At 47.9% G+C, this 24,055-nt stretch overlaps 2 protein-coding genes across 7 annotated transcripts in view; one reads left to right on the top strand and one right to left on the bottom strand.

Annotated features, from left to right (window-relative positions):
- Window positions 1-15,261, top strand: part of CCDC63 (coiled-coil domain containing 63) — a 36,311-nt gene extending 21,050 nt beyond the window's left edge. For 3 of the 5 annotated variants that reach the window (XM_072953568.1, XM_072953567.1, XM_072953566.1), the window contains 5 exons: window positions 2,483-2,703; window positions 7,208-7,282; window positions 10,976-11,168; window positions 12,770-12,973; window positions 15,059-15,261. In XM_072953568.1, the coding sequence (XP_072809669.1) occupies window positions 2,483-2,703; window positions 7,208-7,282; window positions 10,976-11,168; window positions 12,770-12,973; window positions 15,059-15,204 (839 nt within the window). In that variant the 3' untranslated portion in view covers window positions 15,205-15,261. Of the gene's footprint in view, window positions 1-2,482; window positions 2,704-7,207; window positions 7,283-10,975; window positions 11,169-12,769; window positions 13,221-15,058 lie in introns of those variants that run through there. The other 2 variants (XM_072953565.1, XM_072953564.1) reach the window with 1 other exon arrangement.
- A 1,860-nt stretch (window positions 15,262-17,121) lies between these two features.
- Window positions 17,122-23,175, bottom strand: MYL2 (myosin light chain 2). Of its 2 annotated transcripts, none has more exons than XM_072952893.1 (6): window positions 23,125-23,175; window positions 20,890-20,965; window positions 19,680-19,784; window positions 19,034-19,112; window positions 18,888-18,936; window positions 17,122-17,485 (listed from the first exon to the last, which is right to left on the bottom strand). In XM_072952893.1, exons 1-6 carry the CDS (start codon window positions 23,158-23,160, stop codon window positions 17,387-17,389), a joined length of 444 nt encoding a protein of 147 aa, XP_072808994.1. In that variant the 5' UTR covers window positions 23,161-23,175; the 3' UTR covers window positions 17,122-17,386. The 2 variants fall into 2 exon arrangements, with proteins under 2 accessions (XP_072808994.1, XP_015095224.2); XM_015239738.3 differs by lacking the exon at window positions 23,125-23,175 and having other exon boundaries at window positions 17,122-17,232; window positions 17,350-17,485; window positions 20,890-20,961.
- Window positions 23,176-24,055: the final 880 nt, after the last annotated feature.

The following is a 24,055-nucleotide window of genomic DNA, read 5'->3' as shown; positions in this document are numbered from 1 at the left end:
TCACCCATCCATCCTTCCATCCTCTACCCATCCATCTCTCCATCCCTTCATCCTCCATCCACCCATCCATCCATCCTTCCATCCTCCACCCATCCATCTTTCCATCCCTCCATCCTCCATCCACCCATCCCTCCTCCACCCATCCATCTCTCCACCCTCCATCCTCCATCTACCAATTCATCCATCCTTCCATCCTTTTATTGAGCCACAGGCTCATGCCAGCTTCCATTCTCCGCGTTTGGCATGCATGAGTTCCATTTAGCCCTCACAATATCTCCAAAAGGCAGACATTATTATTAATACCCCCAGTTGACAGGTGAGGACATTGCAGCTCAGAGTGGGTACATGGATACAGCCAAGGTCTTCTGCAATGTAAGTAACAGATCCAGGATTCCATCCCTAATGTGTTTGTCCCCCAGTGCCTGAGGTCCCTACTACCATCCTCTTCTTTATCCTAATCCACTGAGCAGCCTCAAGATTCCACTAAGCATCGAAGACCCAAACTGTGGAGTCAGTCAGGAGTTCCTCTCATTCTCTGCCACCCGGGTTGAATCATGCATCCATCTTTCCTCTTCTCACTGGCTCAGGCCTGTCATCTCCCCCATCACATTCCCTCTAGCAGCTCCATTGTCTCTCCCAGCCTCCAGGCTCCTCCTGTTTCAAACAGCTCTGCCTGTGACTCTGCAGGGGTATGTTCTTCAGGATCAGTTACTTCCTTCCTTCATCCATCCAGCTGATGCATTCCTAGTCTTCCAACACATTTTAATGATTGCCTACCCTGAAGTGGGCACCATGTTGGGGACCGGAGATGGAGTAGTGACCAAGACAATGTTAAGCGCTGATGTCATGGAGTTTACGTTCCTCATGTGGAGACAGAAAAAACAAGCAAATAGACAAATACAAACACTTCAAGTTGTAATAGAACCTTTGAAGGAAGAAAACAAGCGGTTGAGATGGAAAGGTAACTGGGGGACCTCTCTTGGATAGGGGGGCCGAGGAGGGTCTCTGAGGAGGAGGTGTTCAGGCTGTGATCTAAAGGATGAAAAAAATCCAGTTGTGAGGGTGAGGAATCCAGGCAGAAACAAAGGCCCAGAGGCAGGAATGTGCTTAGTGGAGCACAGAGGCGAAACTGGAGAAAACTCTGAAGGTTCTGTCTGAAGGCAGAGGCTACTCCTGCAGGACTGACTGTGTGCCAGGAACCAGGCTGTGTGTCGGGAGACAGCAGGGAATAAGACAGAGATCCTGCCCTCCTGGAGCTGACCTCCCGTCAGGGAAGACAACAAATAGGCAAATGCAGACTTTGATCTCTTAGGAGCCCGTGAGCGTGATGAAGAAAACAGAACAGGGTAATTGACAGAGTGACCAGGGGCTGCTTTATCTAGGTGGTCAGGGTGGGTCTCTCGGAGGAGGTGACATTTGGGTAGAGACTTGAATGACACAAGGGAACCAGCCAAGTGGAGTCCTGGGAGAAGCGCATCCCAGGCAGAGGGAACTGGAAATGCAAAGGCCCTGAGGTGGGAGTGAGGTTGGCATCTTTCTAGAACAGAGAGGAGGCCAATGTGGCTGGAATCAGTTGATGCCAGCAGGAGAGTAGTAGGAGATGAGATTGGAGTTGGTGAAGGAGTCAGATCACAGAGGCCCTTCTAGGCTGCACAGGGGAGCTCGGCATTGATTCTAAGTGTGGTGAGAAGTCAACAGAGGATTTAGGCAGAGTGGTGACTGCCTCTGACAGTGATGAGGCACTGAGGGGTAGAGGGGACCAGATCTTAAATGATGCCGAGAAACTTCAGCTTCATCCCAAGGACAGTGGGGAGCCACACACCCCTTCTTAGGGGTGCCTAAGAAGACCTAGAGGGACCCTTCTGATCACCATGTGGAGGCCAAATCAGAGAGACAAGACTGGGTTCAGGAGAAGTGGGGCTGTTGCATGTAACAGGCTGGAGAGCAAGTCTTGGAGACCTTTCTTGATTCTAATTCCTTGAATTTGCCAAGCTCTGAGCCTGCCTAAGACCCTCTGCCAACAGGGCTTCCTTGGCCCTCATCCTGCTCATTTTTTCACCTCCTTGGAGAAGCCTCCCCTGGCCACCCAACTCCCCCCACCCCCTCCCCATCACAGCACCTTTTACATCTCCTCCATTGCAGGGGCCACAATGGTAATTACTGGATTTCTTTTTCTTACTTGGATGTCTCTTTTTCTTTTCTCTTTGTGGCCAATTCCTCCACACAAGCTCCGTAGGACAGGGATGTTGTATCCACAGAGCCCAGTGCAGTGTCTGGCACGTAGCAGACGCTCAGTTAGATATTTGTGAAACAGCGAAAGAGGGAGGCTCCTGCCCGCCCCGTCTCTGGGAAAGTCGAACCCCTCCCGGAGGTGCAGTGATAACGATGCGGGCGCATCCCGCCGCCTGGCGCATCCCTTCGCCTGGCGCTGCTCTTAGCAGCTCTCCTTTCCGACGCATCGTTGTGGTTCCTCCTTTTCTAGCTCTCAAGACAAAGCAGCAAGGGAAGAAGAACAAGAACGAGAGTTTTGAGAGCTACGAGGTGGCTCACCTCCGGCTGCTGAAGCTGACGAAGAATGGGAACCTGAATCAGCTCATCGAGGAGTTTCTGGCCAAGGAGGAGAAGAACTTCGCTCGGTTCACGTATGTCACGGAGCTCAACAATGACATGGAGATGATGCACAAGAAGACGGAGAGGATCCAGGTCGGGGCACTTCTTCTCTCCCAGACAGGGGCCCAGCCATTCCCACAGCAGCCTTCCCCACAGCGGGATCCTCAGACCACTCCTTGAGATGCTCTGTAGGAAAAAGGGCCTCGAGTCAGATCAGTCTGGGAAACACCGTGTTCACCCAGGGTTCTCCCCCGCCGACATTTTAACCTTCCTGAAATCGGTATTTGTCTTTCAATGGATACATAGACTTAATGTGTTCATGGCCCCTCACCCCCAGTAAGTGACATTCAGAATCCACGGTACATTTTATAATCCAGAGTTTAGTAAACTATAGCCATCACCAGATATGGCCTTTGGCCTGACTTTGTATAACCCATGAGCTAAGAATGGTTTCTCACATTTTTAAAGGGTTATAAGAAAAAGAGAAGCGTATGCAAGGCAGACCGTCTGTAGCCTGCAAAGCCCGAAATAGCAACTATTTGGCCCTTTGCCTTAAAAGCTTGCTGACCTCTGTTAATCAACAGTTTCACAGAATTGAGGAGAGATGGTCAATGGATCTTGGAGAGACTTAAGATACATGAGCACAGTCAAGGCTCTGACAAGTCCTGCAGTAAAGAACCCGTTTACCTTTGCTGAACCTGTAATTTCCCAAACTTAATTGGCTCCCTGGGGCTACTTACTCCCCTGGACACACATAAACAGCCTTTGGGACTGTCTGCACAGGAGAGAGTCTAAACTCCTTGGTGTGACACTCTAGTCCCTTCAAAATTTGGCTGCAACCTGCCCCTTGCAGCTCAGTTCCCATCACAACCCCCAGGGCACTCTCGGCAGCTGCCCATCCCAACTGCCCCTGCATTTCCCTCCGCTAAGGCCCCCTCACCCCCTGCTTTTCTTTAGAAATACTGCTGATTAGTCCTGACCCTGCACAAATGTCACCTCCTCTGGGAATTCATTGCACTTCCCTCTGAGGTCCCTGCTCTCTGTTTATATGACAAGGGGAGACACTTCCTTTTGCAGTGTCACTGCTTCCTGGGTGTGGGGCCGTGGCCAAGTCCACAGTAGCTAGAATACAGGTGAAAACATTTTAATTTACTAGTGATGAACTAATTTTTTTTTAATAGAGGCACTGGGGATTGAGGGATTGAACCCAGGACCTTGTGCCTGCTAAGCACGGGCTCTACTGCTGAGCTATACCCTCCCCCGGTGATGAACTACTTTTAATAAGGATTAGGAAAAATATAGCCTGCAGAGCATGGTGAGTCAATGGAGATGATTCCTTAGGGGTGATAAGCAATAACAGTAAACAAATAATGATAAACGTAATAATAATGTGGTCAATTTGAAGAAACTAATAGATGATAATAGTGATAGTAATAGCGCAGGTGGCACATAGAAATGGAGGTGGTCCTGTCAGGGCTGTCACGGCAAACAGATGGCACTTCCAAAATGGGTAAATTGAGGGATTTTTTAAAAGGGCCAATTTACAGAAGCCTAAGGAAATTAAGAAGGGAGAGTGCAGAACAGCACAGCTGAGCTCCAGAACCAGTGAGTGGAGGGAGGAGTGTCTGGAATCAGGAGACAGCGGTGTGGAGAAGGCTGTCTGTGTGTCTTTCCTGGAGGCATGTGGCCAAACTAGTGACCTGCCAAGAGGGGGGACAAGTATGCGTACGCACACCCTCACCCTCCCTCCACTGTCCAGTCTCCAGCTGGCGTCTCCCACTGGCTGGGTCCAAGCCCAGCTGGAGGGCAGAGGGGAGAGGAGCTTCTGCCTCTGCCTCTCTTCTGGAAGCCCGTCTTCAGAGGACGGGCACCCTCTTGTATACCCGCTGCCTTCCCAAAGCCCAGGACGGCCCTGCACACACACAGTGGAAGGCACCAGGAAATGGCTCCCCAACGGTAGCTGACCTTGACCTTCCCTGTCACCTGGAGGGAACCCTCCTTTCTGCTTTAGCCGCACAGCCTGTCTCTGGTGTGAGGACAAGCGTGTCTGAGGAAAGATGGCCAGACTCCCGCCCTCTCTGGGCTCCAGTCTCCCCATCTGCAGAATGACATCCTTGGACTGGAGCAGTAGTTTCCAAACTTTTATTAAAAAGCTACAGGACTTTTTGTTTAAACCCAGGTTATGGGGTGACACCAGCTTATAAAACAGATGAAATGGAGCGGCCCTGGGTGAAGGGGGTGGGGGTGGGGAGGGATAGGTGATTGGAGGGGGTGCCTGGGACCTTATATTTTGCCTTCTTGGGGCACCTCTGCTCAAATTAGGATAAAGGTTTTGTTTTGTTTTGTTTAAGTTAAAAGCAATTAGAATTCTAATATATGACTTCTCCCACCCTGGAGAGGTGGGGTTGGAGGCCCTAAACTGGATGAATGCAGCCTTCATTCTTCTGTTGCTTGGTCTTCCTCATACCCAAATTTTAAAATTGGTTAGTTGCCAACATTTTAAAAATCAGGTCATTCCACGTGAAAATGGATTTCTGGTTTCTCTTGGAAAATCAGATCTGATAACTCCGGCCCACTTTCCCGCGGGCACCTGAGTGCGGCTGCCCCTTTAAGCCAGTCAGGCCACGCTCGCCCTCACCCGCCGCTGAGACCCGCTGGGTCTGATTCGCTTCTCAGAGGCCAAGCGGTCTGAGGCCGGCGGAGCCCTGCTGGCCTTTGGGTTTGCGATCCCTTCTTTAGGCGTCTCACCACTACCCTCTGGTGGCAACCTTCAGTATTTCTTTCTTCAGCAGGAAAGGTTTTCGAAGGTCAAAAGACCGGAAGGAAGAGGATGGAAGGATTGGTTCATTTGGGACCTGGGAGTGGACAGGATCCTGAATGCTCATTTTCCAGGGGGGAGCACCTTACTAATCCCAGTGCGATGACAGAGAACAGCTAGAGCAGAGGGATGCGAGCACGTCAGTCAGAAAGTGACCCGACTGGGGAATGTTTCCTGAAGTGAATTGGCCTTGATCTGTCTCATTCACCTTGGCGGTGCCCTCTCTTAGCTACACAGCCTGCCTCTGGCGTTAGGACGAGTGTGTCTGATGAAGGATGGACGAGTACCTGCCTCCTCTGGGCTTCAGTTTCCCCATCTTTAGAATGCTGTTTGGACCAGAATAGTAGCTTTTGAGTTCTCTCTCTCTCTTTTTTTAATTGAAGTACAGTTGATTTACGATGTTGTGTTAGTTCATTATACTTATGCTTCTTTTTTTTCAGATTCTTTTTAATTATAGGCTGAGCTCTTTTTTTAAGTTGCAGAACTGTGGGAGAATGTAATTCAGAAATATATAAAGAAAAGGTACAGGTAACTAAAATATCACCACTTGGAGATAATGTCCATTAATGTTCTGGTGACATTGCTTATGAAGACAGTGTGTCCCCAAGCATGTGCCTGCACACACACACACACACACACATACACCCAGATGCCCATTTATAGTACTGGGATTATAATAAGAAGTTCATGCTGTTTTGTAAACATTTTTTTCCCAACAATTCATCATAGACACCTGCCAACATCCTCTGTGTTCTTTTTAGTGGTTTCTGGAGACCCTGATGGTCTGTAGTGGTACCACAAAATGCTTGTCAAACAGCTGATTATTTCGGGCCCTATTCCATACCTACAACACCTAGGTGCGCTGAGAACAGGCCAGGAACCTGCATTTAAACCATATTTTTATTTGAGACTCTTTCCGCCTGTGACATAAATGTACCATCATTTATTTAACCAATCCCCTACCAGTAGACATTTGGTCTGTCCCTAATGGGGTGGGGAGCATTATAAATAATAACACAAAAGACAACCTTGAGTGGCCCCCTTTGCCCACATGTCCCACTATTTCCGAAGGACAGATTCCTAGAGATGAAATTGCCGCATCAAAAGGTGTGTGCCTTTTAAATTTGACATACTCTTCTAGCCCAGGAGTTCTCAAGCCTGGTCCCTGGACCAGCAGCAGCAGCATCTCCTGGGAACTTGTGAGAAATGCAGATTCTTGGGCCCCACCCAGACCTCCTGGATCAGCATCTCTGGGGTGGGCCCCATCCATCTGTGTTTTCACAAACCCCCAGGCGATTCTGATTCATGCCAACGTTTGAGAACCTCTGCTCTGGAGCTGCCTATCCATTATGGTGGCCACCAGGCACGTGGGAGGAGATTTACGTTTAATTTAAATTAAATTTAAAAATTCATTCATTAGTGGAAATAGGCACATTGCAAGTGCTCCATGCCCACGTGTGGCTGGTGGCTATAGTCCTGGACGATGCAGATAGGACATTGCTGCCATTCCAGCAAATTCTATTGACTATAGACAGTTCCCCAGAAGGGAAGAACCACCTACCCTCTGCTGCCCTCATCCTCCTTTTAATTAAGAATCATCAAAAAAAAAAAATCATCAGAAAGAACCTTCATGGGCATAAGAGAGGCCTGGGGGTTCTGGGGCTCCTCGAAATGGGTCATTTAAGTTCTCATCACCTCCTGGAGGCAATGGCACGTTTCTAGGTGTGGCAGGGATGGGAGCACTCACTTTTCCTTATGGTCTGGTTCTCTATTGAGCAGAATGAGATCATCCAGTTGCGATCCCAGCAGAAATCATCCCATGATGACAACCACTCCATCCTGACGGAGCTGGAGGTAAGACCACGGTGGGGAGGGAGGGAGGAAGGGAGGCACAAGGGAGTCGCTGTTGCCTGTCAGGCCACCTGTCAGTTGATTCTCAGGAGGAGCAGGATACCTGCCCCGTGACTACTGACCTGGGTCATGTCTTGACATGTCCTGACGCTTTGTCACAGGCAGCCTCTGCTATAGATGGTGCTGCAGAATTTTGTCCGTCAGGGCCTTCTTAGTCCATTTTTAAAGACTCCACCACTTCAGGAAGCCTATCCCAGGCCCTTGTGCCTATAGATCATCCTAGACTAGCAAATTCCAGATAGATCTCTGCTTCAGTCTTTTCTTCTCTCTCCCCCTTTTCCTGGCTGTGGCCTGTTCTCAATCAATAATAGTAATTACAAACACTTCTTGAGCAACTACTATAGACCAGGCACTGGGCTAAGTGGTTTGTTTGCACTGTCTCACTGAAAGCCCACAACAGCCCTATGAAATAAGTGCTGTGATCTCTCCATTTGACAGATGAGGAAACTGAGGTTTAGAGAGGTAAAGCCCAACATCATGGAGCTGGGATACTATATGAGCTTTGCATTGTATTCAGCTGCTAATAACAGTGACCCAAAATAACAGTGGCCAAAGCAAGAAAGAAGTTTCTCTACTTTGTTAAAACATGAGTCTGGAGATAAGCACTTCAAGGCTGGTCATGACATCATCAGTAGCCCAGGCTCCTCCTTTCTGTTTTGCCATCTTTAGTGTGTGGCTTAGATTCCCAAGGATGCCTCCGGGTTGTATAATGGCTGCCAATGGTCCAGCCATCACAGATACATTCCAAGCAGGAACAAAGTGAAAAAAGGCCTTACTAACTGAGTTAGCCAGCTTAAAAGGTCTTATGACTTCTGTATTTACATCTCACTGGCCATCCCTATTGCAAAGCAGGGTTGGAAATACAACTTTTATCTGGCACCAAATACAGTCAGCGTTTTGTTACTAAGGCTTAAGGGGAGAATGGATAGCAAATGTCTGACAAAGACATAAGCCCAGAGAGCTTGACTACAAAGCCCTGTTCTAATCCAGTAGTTCCTGGCCCAGGAACTGCACTCCCCGGTCACATCCCTTCTTTTCTCTGTGACTTATTTCTGTTCTTGGCATGCAGATGATCAACAGGGATGGTGGTGCCATTCTCTGGTTGGCCACTGGAGGGCAGCAAAGCACAAGCTACCCATTGAGCCTCTCTGGCTCAGCCACCTCTCTGGCTCAGCCACCTCTCCCAGGACCCAGGACTGAGGAATATAGACTCTTGGCAGGGTTCAAGTCCAGGGAGACCCTCCCCAGGCTAGACACATGCCTGGGGTCCCATATTCTCAGCTCAAGGCCATCCAGCATCCAAATGCTTTCTTCGATTGGGACTGGTGCTGCTCTGCATCTCAGGGTTTTGAAAGCCTAAAGAGGGACACAGCTTGGGGAGGCCAACCAGGCAACTGCCAGCGTCTCCCCCACCTCTGCCTGAAGTCTGCCAGAAGCTCTTTGTTCCTTTGGCTTTAGCATGAATCCTAGAGGCCTCTTTTCAAATGCAAATACTCTAAGGGAATTTAATTGTAATCATGAGAGCCCACTTTTCTTACCCCCTGCTAAAGGTCACTTCTGCCTCCTCTGTTCTTGGAACCTTTCCACTCATCTTCCATTTCACCATCCCCTCTGGGAGAAGTGGTGGGATCGGCGGTGGGATTAACGGGAGAGTTTTGCACAGGAGTTAAGCAATCAGGCCTTGGGAACAAACGCTTGGGTATGACTCTCAGAAGTGTTGCTGCCTAGCTGTGTGACTTTGACAAAGTGACTTAACCTCTCTGAGCCTCAGTTTTGTCACCTACAATATGGGGATAATAATTGACTCACTTTGTAGGACTGTGAAGTTTGAATAAAATCATGCATTACACGCATGGCACCCTGCAGGGCAGAGCTGTAAATGCAGCTATAATTATTGTTGCTGTTTTCCACAGAAGTCAGTAAAGCCTCAAATTACCATCTCCTTATTACTAAATAATTGCCCAAGTAGAGTTGAGCCCAAGGTCAGGTATTTAGACAACTCAGGGGGGCTGAATACAACTTCACTTTTCTTCTCTGACCTCAAATATTCGTCATCTGAAAACTGGGGCCGTTGTGAGCAGTTAAGATGATGTGTATAAAGTGGCTGGAGCATTTTAGGTGCCAGATGTGTGTTATCAACATGACATTAGGCTTTTAAACCTAATTACCTCCTCCCCCTACCCCCCCCCAAAAAAAACAAGCTATGGAGAGGTCATCCCCATGCTTTGTGAAGCTGCAAGAGGAGCAAGAAATGGGTAATACTTAGAGTTTAAGTATTACAGATGTCACTTCTGATGATGAACGGTCAAAAAAAACCCCACATCAGGCTTTAATAATTTTTTTTAAGCATGTGATCTTCTAGTGCACCTTTAGAAGGAGAGGGCAGCTCTTGCTGTCATATGAGGAGATGCATCCCTGGGAACTGAATATTCCAGTGGCTGGGACAGAGGAAGCTGCCTGGTGGTGGTTGAGAGACATTACAAATCATGGCTTCCCTCTCCTGGCTGTGTTCGTCAGAGCCTCAGTTTCCTCACCTGGAAAATGTGGGTGTGGAGAGGGCCCTTTGGGATCCTTATTTGGGATGGCACAGAGCCTGTGTGGATGGGGCTGGTCCTTTCAGGGCTCAGGTCACCTTTGCAAGCTGAGAACTCAGAGGGAGAGGCAGCGGTTGAAGCCCTCATCCCCGAGCAGCGATGCTCGGGCTGGGCTGCAAGTCAGAATCTCCTTGGAGGCTTTCAAATTCCCGATGCCCAGGCTGCATCCCAGACCAAGATGTCTGAATCTCTGAGGCTGGGGTCTGGGCAGCAAATAGTTTAACGCTCCCAGGTGATACCAATGTGAAGCCCAAATCACAGAGGGTTCTCATACTTTATCATGAGTCAGAATCACCTGGAGGTTCACTAAAACACAGGTTGCTGGGCCCACCCCCAGAGCCCTGGTTCAATCAGTCTGGACTGGAGCCCAAGAATTTGCATTTCTAACAAGCCCACCCCACTCCCCTGTGAAGCTGATGCTGCTGGTCCTGGGCACCCACTTTGAGAACCACTGGGCTCTAGCAATATGATTTAAACTGGTGAAACTGGTTTGTTGGATTGCAACCAGCATTTAAAAATAACAAGACAGAACAGAACAGAACAGCATAGAATATATTAGAACACACAAAAAGAAAATCGATTTGTGAACTTTAATTTCATTTGATTAGATAAATACACACATGTATGTGTGCATGTACTAGGCGGCAATGTAAAATGTGTTTCTCCTCCTGTGGACCACAATTTTTAAAAAATGAGTCACCAGCTTTCTGAAAACACTGTAATCCAGTAAACATGTAGACACATCTGCACGTGTATAAGTGAAACAAAACTTACATTAAGCAGTATTTACCCTCACTACCTGCAATGCATCCTAGTATTTTCTCTTCCTTTTCTGTTCTATTTTATTTCATTTTTTTAAAATGTAGGTTGAAGCCCATTAAATTCATCTTGCACCCCCATTAGAGGTTTGAAAACCGGCAGCTTGGAGACCCTGGCCCCAGAGGGTCCCAAGCCCTCCTCGTCCCACTGAAAGTCCTCATAGTGGGCTGAGGCCAGGGTGGCGGCCGGGCTGACCTGGATGGGAACTGGGGTCTGCCACCAGGAGAAGCTAAAGAAGACCAAGGAGGAGGCAGATTTGTACGAAAACAACTACAAGGAGATCAGCAAGACCTTGGAGTATCTCAAGAACTCAGTGGAGAATCTGTTTAAGAAGATAGATTGTGATGCCACCAAGATCGTGGTGCAGTTAGGGGAGACGGGGGAAATCACAGATACCAACCTCCCGCAGTACTTTGGTGAGTTACGCTGGCGCCCGCTAGACTCTTAGCGATGATTTCCAGGGCTCCCTGTGACAAGGCACGAGGACTTGTGCCAGTAGGAGGTAGTGAGCCTGGTGGTGAAGCATGTGGGCACTAAAGCTGGCCTGCTTGGGTTTAAATCTTGGTTCTATTCTTGTTAGCTGTGTGACTTTGGGCAACTTTCTGAACCTCTCTGTGCTTCCATTTTTTTTCATCAAAAAAAAAAAAAAGAGGGGTAAACCCAGAATCTACCTCATGACGTTTTTGGGGGGTGTTAAATAAATGAGTAGTTCTTAGGGGAAAACCACATGATCATCTCAATAGATGCAGAAGAGGTATTTGACAAAATTCAACATCCACTCATGATAAAAACTCCCAACAAGCTAGAACTAGAAGGAAACTTTCTTACCTGATAAAGGGCATCTGTAAAAACAGCTACAGCTAATCTCATACTTAATGGTGAAAAAACAATGCTTTTCTTCCAAGACCAGGAACAAGGCAAGGATGCCTGCTCTTATAGCTCCTCTTCAGTATTGTGTTGGTGGTCCTAGCTAACGCAATAAGGCAATAAAAACAGACGAAAGGCATACAGACTGGAAAGGAAGAAATAAAGTGCTCAAAGCAATGCCTGGCATGTAGCAAATGCCTGTTAACTGTAACACACATTTCCAGGCATAGTTCTTGAGCTCAGGATAGAGGGGCAGGATGCACCTACAGAGATCACGGCAATTTAAGATGAAAGACTTCCACTGTTCTTAGAATGAAACCTAAGGTTCTTAACACAATCTGTGTTTGGGAGAGTCCCAGGACCTCCTGCCCACCAGTTTCGGCGATTCACTTGGCAGGCTCACGGGTTCAGCAGAGAGTCATATCATGGCTATGATTTGTTACAGCAGGATACAAAGCAAAATCAGCAAAGGAAAAGGGGGCATGGGGTGAAGTCTGGAGGAACCCAGCAGAAAGCTTCCAGGGGTTCTCCCCCGGGGGTGGGGGTGGGGGTCACACAGGATGCGCTTGGTTCCCCCAGCAATGGGTTGTGACAACGTTAGTGAAGTGGTGTCAGTCGGGGAGGCTCATGAGGTACTCATTGCCCAGTGCTTGGGCTGCGTGAGGCACAGTGGGAAGGACAGCTCCCTCAAACTCAGGGAAAGCATTGAGGAAAAAAACAAATCAGCCGTTTGAGGTGGAGCTTGCCCATGGCTCCACCAATTTTTAGTAGAACCCAGTGTTTCTCAGTCTTCTTTTCATGATTGCCCCCTAAGGAACCGTTTAGACACTCTTCCTACCTGCCCCTCCTCGAGGAATTTTAATACTGTCGATATACACCATACAACTGTTTATGTCCTGTATGCATATCTGTGCCTTGTCCACTAAAGAGATTGTTCTGCTCAAGAACCAAGTTGTGCCCCCTGTGGGAGATACTGCCCTCTTTGCGAACGCGCGTTGTAACCCAAGAGAAAGCCCTTGTTCTTACAGGATCTCAGGACCCGCCCCCGCTCCCTGTCCTTCCCTTCCTATCCAGCAGGGGGCGCCACGTTTCGCTCCCCCGGGACCCGGGGCTGTTGGCAGCCGTCTTGGTTCTGCTTGTTTTTTTCCAGCCATCATTGAAAAGAAGACCAATGACCTGCTGCTGTTAGAATCCTACAAGCGGATCCTGGATATGCAAGTGGCAGAGGCCGATATCCCGCCACCCTTCATCAACCCCTTCTGGGGCGGCTCCGCCCTCCTCAAGCTTGCAGAACCCATCAAGGTCACCCCCCCGGTGCTCGGGGCTGACCCCTTTAGTGACAAGTTGGATGAAGGTGAGTTCTCTTTCTTCCCGGATCTGCGCAAGTTGCTAGGAAGCGTGTGCAGGAGAGGGTCCGCGGTGTCAAGCCTCAGTTTCCCCTTCTTTCTGAGCCTCCTGGGCCCATCACTTCCACTGGGTAACACCTCGGTTGTCGCCAAATGGATATGTTACTGAACCAGGTTTCGTTTTTCGCGATGTGTGGCAAGCCAGATGCTGAGATGCCGAGGTTTGCAGCACAGAGAAGGGTTATTCGTGAGGTAGCCAAGCAAGGAGAGGAGGTGGGAGAACAAATCTCAACTCCTGCCTCCCCGAAAGCAAGGCGCTCGGGGTACTTACAGAATAAAGAAAAAAAGAAGGGTTGTCCGCGGTGTGGGGAGCGTGGGGAGCAGCGATTGGGAAAAGGTGCGGTGATCATTCGTCTGTGCGCTGGCTTAACTCAGCTGCGGTGCTCTGCACGTTCAAGAGGTCACCGAGTCACCCTCGTGCATGCCCAGTTGAAGGGTCACTGTTCATCCAGTGTTAACCAGCCTAGCTGGAGCTAGACATTGCTGACTCTTGGCTCAGCTGAAGTGGATGCAGCTGACTCCAAGTTCTTGGGAAACAGCTCAGGCAGACATCTTATTGTCTAGGCTACCTGCAGTTTGGAGAACAACCCAGTCTTTTGCAGCAATAATTAAAGCGACCTTGATTAGTGAAGGCACGTTACAGGTGAAATGGATTTAACTAAAGATTATCCACAGTTTCAGTTACACACCTTGAGCCTATAGTCTTTCTTGTGGAGGTGGGTCCTTCAGAGAAAAATTTATTCGAGGGTCAAAGGTGAAAGTGGGAGGATGGTGGAACTGGAAACGACTGAAATGCTCACCCATTAGAGTGGTTAAATAAGTTATAGTTCACCCATCCATGGATGGAATACTATGCAACCATTAAAAAGAATGCAATAGGGTGTTATAAACCGACACACGTATGTATGGCATGTAGTGGCCAGGAATGCTGCTAAAAATCCTGCAATGCACAGGACAGCCCTTCACAACCCTGATATTTAAGAGTGGGGTGGGGAGAAGAGGAAGGAGGAGGAGGAGAAGAAAGAGGAGGAAGGGAGGGTGGGAAGGAGGACAGTATCCTGATTATACATATAAAATGAGGAGGATGTGTAGGCTGACTTACGGTGGGTATTTCTGGAAGGTGGTTTGCAGAGAACTTTGCATTTCTAAGTTAAACAACCTGTATTGTTTAGAATTTTCTTTTACAATGACCTTGCGTGACTTTGGTATTTGGAGAAAAAAAATTTTATTTTTTTAAAAAGCAGCCCCACTTCTCTGAGCAGTATTTCAAGTGTGCAGGTGTGCCAATGTGTGCACAGATAGACAGGCAGGTGCACACCGCTTGTTTGTTTTATTCAAGGCAACTGAAACTTAGCAGGAGTGAAAGCTGGGGCTGGTGTCAGCCACCTTAGCACAGCTTCCCCTGGCCCTTCATGTTCCTAAAAGAGGAGAGTGGCAGGGCATAGCTGTTGCTAACGCTATCCTCACAAGGTCAGGGACGTACAGATGATGTCTTCACTTCTGTTCAACGGAATGTTGATAAACACTGGGTTCTCTTAGCCCACTAGCCTCTGTGGCTTATAGGTGTGAATTAGAAGAGGCACCCACTCTGGGCAGATTAATTAGGAAAAGGAGTCCCTGCTGGGTGGGCATGGCTTCGCAATCAAGTGGAGGGATGGATTTCAGCCCTGTTTTTACCAGGTGTCTTCGTGCAGTCTACATCTTGGTCAACTGCACACAATGGCCTTGTCTCCTTGGTATCAAACCAAACTCAGCTTCACATCTTCATCTGAGAGAAAAAAACAGTTATTGTCTGGGCATCCTTGAGCAGTACATCTCCACCTATCCTCTCCCTCCCTGAACTTAGAGAATGGTCACACTCCAAACCCCAGCACTGTGGAGGGGTACCTTACAAAGCTTGGACATCCTTGAATAAGGCAGAGGGGCAGTGTCCCTAGGAAGAAACCCCCCCCACCCCACCCCCCACCGCCTCCTCCACTGCTGTGTTGGGTTTGATTTCCAAACTCCTCACACAAATCCTGTCTTTGGCACAGTGGACCAGCCCCTGGACCACAGCAGCCTTCGGCAGCTGGTGCTCAGCCATCACACTGCAAAAGAGTCTCGAAACAGGGAAGTACACGTGGAGAGTGTGCCTGAAAAAGGGGACGATCTGAGGCCCAAGAAGAAGTTAATGGTCTGAGACGGTTGGGGCCACATTTATACCATAACCAGGGAGAATAAATGTTTTGTTCTGTAACCCCAGTGCCTTTTCACACTCATTACTAAGAAACTTGGGTGATGGAGCCACCCCAGGAGAGGGTAGAGGCAGAAGGGTTGAGTTCCATAGCTGGCACAGGGGGCAGGAGTGATGTGAGGTCACCATGGCCCTCAAGAATCCCTGAGATGGTGACCAGCAGAGGTCACCCCTCACCATGGCCCACCAGGTAAAGCGTAGGGGCCACGTGGGAGCCAAAATACTGATCACACCCCAGAACCATACGGGATGTAGCAGATGCTCATAGGTGGGACCCGGGAACCACGGAGATCCTGAGTCTGTATCTGTGTGTGTGTGTGTGTGTGTCTCATGCATGAATGTGTCTGTAGGGCTGTGTCCAGAGCCTCTTAACCTGAAACACAAACTCCACTTGAGGGCCCTGAGCTGGGTCCTCTCCCAGGCCTGGCTGCGTGTCTGCAGGAGTCCCAAATCACAGGTTTTGGATGCGAGAGGCATGGATCGTCACAGGGTGTGGATCATAGCAGGCCATCACGGGGTTGGGGGCACCCCAAGTCCCTGCCTGCCCAGCTTGCTGTTGGCTTTGAAAGGGATTCCATTTCCCAGCAGTCAAGAGTGATGTTGTTGGTCGTACAGATAGAGCTGACCCTGAACTCCCCCTGCAGGGGCTCTGTGGTTATTCTTGAGCCTGGAAGACTCGCTTCAGGTCTGGCTTCTCCAACCCCCAGACCTCCTCGTTCCCTCTAGGTGACCCCAGCTGTCACTCTCACCCCCAATTTCAGCTCTATCTCCAACACATCATTCGCTTTGGCTGTGTCTTGGGTTCTTGGGATGCTCTTAAGAACTTAGAGTACCGACATCCACTCCATATTCTTCCTGAAAGGCTTCTGGATTTTCCTCTGGGGAACGGCCCCTCTCACCCTCTGGCCACATGGTTTGGAAAGAACTGATTTCAACCCAGGTGCGAGGGTTAATATCATGACCAGGTCTGCCAATCAGAGCACTGCACTTGTTTCAGAGTTGGTTCAGGAGTCCCACGGGCCCTGTTCTGTTACTTGTGTGGATCTGGGAGAGAGAGGTACCCTCTTTCCACTGGGATTGCTGAGGGGATAGACAGGAGCCAGGAGCTGCTGGTAACCATTCTGCCACCACTGAGAGCAGAGCAGCATGAGAGGAAGCGAAGCAGCGGAGAGTCCTCCTCAGGTTCAGACGGCACTGTTTGAGCTCCTGGATGTAGCTATGCCTGAAGCCCTTGGACTTCTCAGTTATGTGAACCCATTTGTCTCCTAAGTTGGGATTCTTGCAGCCAAAACAGACCTCAGTGCTTCAACAATGACTTTGATCACTCAAAATCAAGAGTCAACTCACACCTAGGCCTAGTTCTTAGACCCTGGGCAGGGACAGAAATCAGTACCTGTATGCATCTGTATCCCTCCCCCTATTTGCCAGGATAGGAATACAGACAGCTTCTACTTTATCTGAAATTAGAAATTAACCTCCTACAATTCATGATTGTGATTTTTTTTTTTTTTTTGCCAAATAAGCCATATTCTTAGCGTGCATGTGAGGCTTCCTCTTCTTAGCTTGTCCTGGGGCCTGTCTAAGCGCACCTAGGGGAGAAACATTCCAGTGATGTCCTAAGGGAAAGGGTGGCATGGAAACTAGGCTCTACCAGTGCTTGAACTCTTTGGAAGAAAGAGTTGTGGTCCTTTAGTTAACATTCCAGTACAGTTTGGCCCTTGATAGAAATAGTCCTGAGTGGCTGTGAAGGTCTATTTTAAATAAAGAGTGACTAAGATTCAACAATGACAGCAGGGCCATTACTGGCTCAGACACCACCTTCATGGGAACTAGCAAAGGGTCTTCCTTACTCAAGGCTCTCTGTCAGAGAAACACCATAAACAAATAGATGACGTCTGTTTATTTGAACATGACCTCTGGATGGATTTCCATCTGTAGGCTATGTGGCCACATGGTATCTATAAGGCATCCAGGCTGCAAAGAAGATGGAGGTGGATAAATGAGGCAGCCACACAACCCACAGGCCAGGGGCAGGGGTGGCGGCATTACTGGGCAAAGCAAGAGGAGGGCAGGGATGCCCCTGCAACCTACCCAAAGGCAAGCCCAGGGCTGGGCAGGGAGCCCCCGCTTAGTCCTTCTCTTCTCCGTGGGTGATGATATGCACGAGGTTCTTGTAGTCCAGGTTGCCAGTTACATCAGGGGGGAAGGCGGCGAACATCTGTTCAATCTGCAACGAACCAGCAACATGTGCTGAGGACAAGGTGGAGGGGCAGTGGGAGGGAGGGCTGCATGCCGGGCAGGCCTGAGTGCAGGGCGGCCGGGGGCGTGGAGGACACGGGGTGTGGTGGACATCTCCCTCTGTGTCCTCCTGTTTCCTTGACTGTCCTTGCTCTTCCACGGGTGCCGACCCCAAGGGCCACCCTGCAGGGATGTTCCTGGGAGCTCAAGCTGTGATGAGGAAGCTAGGCTTGCAAACTCAGGTGTGCAAATGGGCAGGGCAGGTTATGGCAGGGAGCAGGATAGGCCTGGTGGGGCCTGTGACTAAATGGAGACATAGTCCATCTATAGAGGTGGCAGCTGCTCAGGGCCAGCCAAATGAGGCCATGTGGGCAAGGAGGTCAGACTCTGGGAAATTTGATTCTTTGAGGAAAACTGGAAATCTAACATTTTTTAACAGGCAGTTTCCACATTTAAAAAGTATTGACTAATTATTTTAAAACGTGGGTAACACTTAGATTGCCTTATCACATGTCAGCATTTTATGCATGAGAACTCACCTAATTCTCACAGTGTACTATGAGGTAGACTCTGTTATTGCCCCCACTTTACAGATGGGAAAATTGAGGCACAGTGAGGTTAAGGAGCTTGTCCAAAGTCACAAAGCTGGTGGGAGTGGAAAGTCAGGCTCTTTCAACTGATTGAGTTTGAGGGGAAAATCTAAATAAAATTTTTAGTAAAATGTGGAACTTGACAGAATTAGGCCTGAGAGGCTCCAAGGGGCTATTTTAAATAGACTCATTAAGGTTCATTAGTAATGTTGACAAGACAGTTGCTTGTTCATACAGGACGTTTGGTGAATTAGCAGTAGTGCCCCTTCTTCCAGGCACGTTACTGCCACCTGCCAGAAAAAGGCATATATTCTGATTTAAAAAAAATTATATTATAGGCACTTTACTGCCATCTGCTGGAAAACTATTGCAACAAATAAATACTCTACAATATATCTTAGAACTGTGTCCAGGAGGACTGTGCAGTGCGCAACCTACACAACAGTATGCAGTGACCCTGCCTGCCAGCCTTACTTACTCCAACAGGAAACTGATGCTTTTACCAGGTCTCCATACATTATGGAGTCAGGCAGACCTAGGTTTGAATCCGGCCTCGGCCTTTCTCAGTGTTGTCCTTTAAGGCAAGTGAGTTTATTTCCCTGGGCCTCAGTTTCCCCATCTGTAAAATGACCATAATATTTGTCCCTACCTCACAGGGTGATTGAGACGGGCTCAGTAAACAAGAGAAGATTCTCTCTCAGTGTGGGTTCGGGGGTGTTTTATATAAGAGAGAGTGAGGGAGTCCCCAGAAGTGTGAGGCCAGGAGCTGGGGTGCAGAGAGTGTCCAAAGGGCCCAGTTACCTCCTCCTTGGAAAACCTCTCGGCCTGTGTGGTCAGCATCTCCTTGACGCTGCAGAGATAGACATGCAGGTATTGGCACCAGGTATGTGAAGGGGGTTGGGGAAAAGCAACAAGCCCTCATGTCCTCCCCCGCAGACCCCACTCACTAATCGGCCCTGAGCACCCCTTTGCCTTCAGGGTCAAACACTTTGAACGCGTTGAGAATGGTCTCCTCTGGGTCTGCCCCTGAAACAGAAGATGGGGTTGAAATGTGCCACGGATGGCTGGGAACCTCTGTTAAGGAGGAAAGACCCTGCCTTCTTCTGAGCCCTGAGCCTTGGTGTTTTGAAAGAGTGGGCTGAGAGTCCAGTTACTTCTGAGCAAACCCAAGGTCAAACATGGATCCAGACTTAGAAAGTCTGGGACTCAAATCCTGACTCCAGCATTTGTTAGCTGTGTGGCCACAGGCACGTGGCTTTCTGTCTCTGAGTCTCAGTTCCCTATCTGTAGACTGGGATAAGAATAGACCCTACCTCCTAGATGCGGTGAAGTATGTGGTAATGCATATAATGCATGTAAAGTGCTTAGCATGAGTCTGGACCAGGGTAAGCCTTGGAGCACTGTTAACTGCTGTTTTTACTCCTTCCCCCCTCCCCGATATTAGTCTGCTACCCCCTGCATGTTCTCCTAGCATTTTAATTCATGCCTAAAGATGAAGACATAAAAACAGACAAGACACGCCCACACAGATACACAAACACAGACGTATGTATGCATACGGCTGTAGATGCACAGATATTCACATGAGCTTACCCTTAAGTTTCTCCCCGAACATCTGTAGGAACACAGTAAAGTTAATTGGACCTGGAGCCTCCTTGAGCATTTCATCAATTTCCTCATTTTTCACGTTCACACGCCCTAGGGCAGGAAACACACACTCAGCAATTCCGAGCTGGGACAGAAACAGCTATCAGGACACTGGCATTTGCCCTTGTAATCCCACTTCAAGGAATCTAGTCTAGGAATAATCAGAGACAGAGCAGATGGGGCCAAAGAGTCACATGAGAAGATGTTCTCGAAAGTGTTATTTATAATAGCCAGACAATTGGAAGCAACCCAAAGAGGGTTTAGTTATTCTTAAAAGTGTCTTTAGAATCTGGAGCATTTTATACAGGTATTTTAATATTTTACTCAAATGGGAAATGCTCATATTATAAATTAGCCCTTCTCACTTGGAGGTGGGAGAGACGGAGTAGAATTACCTGAAAGAACTTTTCCAAATTGTATCTGTTGTAACCCTTGGGGATTGTGATATACCTGCTCTAGCCACTGCCACAAGCCCGTATAGTACCCCGTGTAAATCAGAAAAAGCCACCCCTTCTTAAGATAATTTATGTTTTAAATGTAGAAATCTGTGGTGGCTACAAATATGAATAGTACTCTGTATACTTGTGCAGTGCACAACCTGCACAGCTGTTCATGGCCATGAGTTCTGGGGATAGGAGTGGAGGAAAGGTTAGTGTTGGCAGCTTGGACAGGTATGTTTTGAAACAGCTCCATGCACTCATGCTCACCCTATTAAGATGTTAAATTTAAAAAACTGAAACTAAAATAGAATGATTCCATTTATTAAACACACACACACACACACACACACACACACACACAAGACATGCCTAGAAGAAACTTAGGGGCTGAGATGTTAACAGTGGAATGTGGCCTAATAGCCAGTGTTGTTTTCGCCTTTATACTTTTCTGAATTTTCCAAGTTTTCTATTGTGAATTGCCATTGCATTCAAAACCACACACAAAATTATTTTAAAAGATAAAGAAAAGATATGTGAAGACACTCAAAGACTAAACACTTCTTTCCTACCCTCTGAAATTTGTCTTAAAGGCCAATCCTGGTCGAGCTATTTCTTTGACAATGACACGCTGTTGACCGTTTTGGTGGTCCCACCTCCTGCCCCTCATGAGGGGAGGGTAAGAAGACTCTCCTGCAGGTGTGGAGGGGGCAACATACCGAGAGCAGCAAAGGTGTCCCTCAGATCGTTCTTGTCTATGAAGCCATCCCTGTTCTGGTCCATGATGGTGAAGGCCTGTGAGAGGGAGGAATTTGGCTGGTCAGCCCAGGAGAACTTGCGGGGAGGAGCCCAAGAGATTGTGCCAAGGGCTGGGGGAAGTGGGATTCAGGGGAGCGTCAGAGGCGTTCAAGGAGCGTCAAAGGACATTAGATAAACAGGCTAGCAGTTCCTCAAAATGTCAGGCCTCGAGTTAGCATAGGATCCAGCAATTCAACTCCTCAGTGTGTTCCCAAGAGGAATGAGAACACACGTCCACACAAACACAAACCCACGCGTCCATCAGCTGAGAAATGGATAAACAAAATGTGGTCTATCCCCATGATGGAATATTATTCAGCAATAAGAGGAAAGGAAGTTCTGACATGTGCCACAGTGCAGATGAACCTTGAAATACGATGCTAAGTGAAAGACATCAGACACAAAAGACCACATATTGTATGATTCCATTTCTATGAAACGTCCAGAATAGGCAAATCCATAGAGACAAAAAATAGATCAGTGGTTGGCAGGGCCTGGGGGAGGGGGGGAGGGGAAGTGACTGCTAATGGATATGAGGTTTCTTTTGGGGGCGATGAAAATGTTCTAAAATTAGGTAGTGATGATGGCTGCAAAATTCTGTGACTATATTAAATAACCACTGAATTGTATATTTACTTGAAAAGGGTGAATACGTGGTATGTGAATTATATCTTTAGAAAGTTGTTATTGAAAAAAAAAAAGTTACAAACTGGAGTCCCCTCTGTCCTCCAACCCGAAAGTTCACGTTATCTGTGAAATGGAGCCAGCTGATCTTTAATCTTTAATCTCCAGCTGGCTCCCAGGGAGACTCCAAGAGCTTTGTAAATGCCCAGGTATTTTACAAATGATGTATCATGTCTACATTTTTTGAGTTCTTTTTGCAGCTGGTTCCTGAAAGTATTTGCACCCCCAGCCCACGCCCCTCACAGCTGATCTCATTCCAGAGGTTGGGACCCAGTGAGGGAGAAGAGAGAGTGTAGTCTTCACCATGGAAGGTGCCCATTTCAAGTTCATATATGACATTTTGTCCCAGGAATTCCTCTTTCCCTGGTGGCCTATGGGGTATAGCGTTCCTGTGATCCAAATGTTGATGGGGACAAATGGGGCAAGTGTCCCACTGGAAGCCCCAAATGGTTTCCCCTTGCATATAAATCACAGTGGCCTCTTCAGCACAGTGTTTACGTATTTTCCTCCAAAGGGCTGAACGAGAGTGTGGATGACTCAATGTGAGCCATCACGACTGCTGGAAAATTAATTCCAAGTCTGTCCTTCTGAGCCTGCGGGCAGTTGCTTAATTTCGACTAACTGGTACTTAGGTTTGCTCACTAAGGCAGCGATTGTGATAGTGTTTCAGACCCAGCTAGCATTCAGCCATTGAGGACTGTAAAATTTAAAATCTAAGATGCTTTTTTTTCATCTCTTGGACTGGCAAAAATAATATTTTAGACATGAATACTCAATGTTGATGGAGACGTGGGGGAAAGGCTCTTTCTCCTCTTGGAGCTGATGGGGGTCAGATTGAGCACAGCCTTTCTGGAAGGCACTTTGGACCAGTGGTTGTACTTGTGTTTAGTTCCTTTCTCTTTTAAGTTCCTTTAATCCAACTGTTCTGCTTTTAAGGAGTTACCCTCAAGGAAATGACCAGAGATACAAGCAAAGATGAGTTATTTATAATAGTAAAACCTTCTCAACGTTAACATCCAACCATAGGAAGTGGTTTAAAGAAATGATGGAAAATGTTGGTACTGAATTGCTCAAAGAAAAACAGCAGGTACCAGTCAGCATACATAGAAAATGGTAACTTTGTTTAACAAATATGTTGATATGTAACAAAAATAACTGGAAGGGTGTATTCCAAAATGTGAACTGATAATCTCTGGGTGGTAAAATTGTAGGTCGTTTTATTCTTTGTGCATTCTTGAAATTCTTTCCTACATTTTCAATAAGACATATGCTTCACTTTGATGATCAGCAAAAGTTATTTAAAATAATTTCTTTAAGTCGTTCACACACATGTTCAGATTGAATTTGGGTGTTTTCTTTGGAGGATAAAAACACCGAACTGAGAGGTCCCTGCAGGGAAACGGAATAAGGGAAAGGCTCTTTCAGACGGTGGGAATCTCCACCGGGGCGGATGATTCCACAGCTGCACCCACCTCCTTAAATTCCTGGATCTGGGTCTGTTCAAACATGGAGAACACATTGGAATTGGCGCCCTCGGCTCTCTTCTTGGCTTTCTTAGGCGACTGGGGGGTAAAAAAAGCATCAATTAGAAGGGTCAGAAGCTGGCAATTAGAAAAGCAGATCAAGTCCCATCTCTGGATAAGATTCAGCTGCTCATCTGTGAAATGGGGTGTGGTGTCCCCCACTCATCTCAAAATAGTGATGCTGGAAAGATAAAAAGGTAAAAGGACACGGAATAAAGTTTCTCAAAAGCACCCCAGCTCTGGTGGATCGTGGGAGATTGTAGGTCTTGCAGCAGCTCCTTTGCAAACTAGAGGAGGGGGTGGGGGGGTGGAGGTGTGTCTCTGGGGATGGAGGCCCCGGATTGCACTTTACAAAAAGTTCAGTAACGCACAGAAGGAGGGTTGATTGGAGGGGGAAAAAACAAGTCAGGCTCACTAAACCATGAGGAATGTGGAGATGAAATAACACTTTTTCAGGGTGTTAAAACCCAAGTGCTCTGTCCCCCTCGATTTTCCCTTGATCCAAATGGCAGCAGGATCTCCTCTCTAAATGTTCTGTCCTTGCGTTATGCTAACGGAGCAGAGAAGAGCGAGTTAACATTTCCCCCACCCACTTCTGACTTCAGTTACAGCAGGCGCTTGAACACTGCATATGTTATTGCATTTAATCCTCATAACTGCTCTGTCAAGTCGAGGCTATTATTACCATCGCCATTTTACAGGCCAGGCCCAGAGAGGTTGGGTCATTTACCCAAGGTCACACAGTCACAAAAAGGCAGAGCCAGAGTTGAACTGGTGCAGACTGACTCCAAAGTCTGTGCTTCAAACCACAATGCTGCACTGACCCTGATCCGGGGCTTCCTGCTTTGGGAGGGGGCACCTCTCCCAACAACAGAGGGAG

The sequence above is a fragment of the Vicugna pacos genome, chromosome 32, assembly GCF_048564905.1.
Source record: "Vicugna pacos chromosome 32, VicPac4, whole genome shotgun sequence".
Lineage (NCBI taxonomy): Eukaryota > Metazoa > Chordata > Mammalia > Artiodactyla > Camelidae > Vicugna > Vicugna pacos.
The sequence above is the reverse complement of the archived record's forward strand: the minus strand, read 5'-3'. Positions and strand labels throughout refer to the sequence as shown.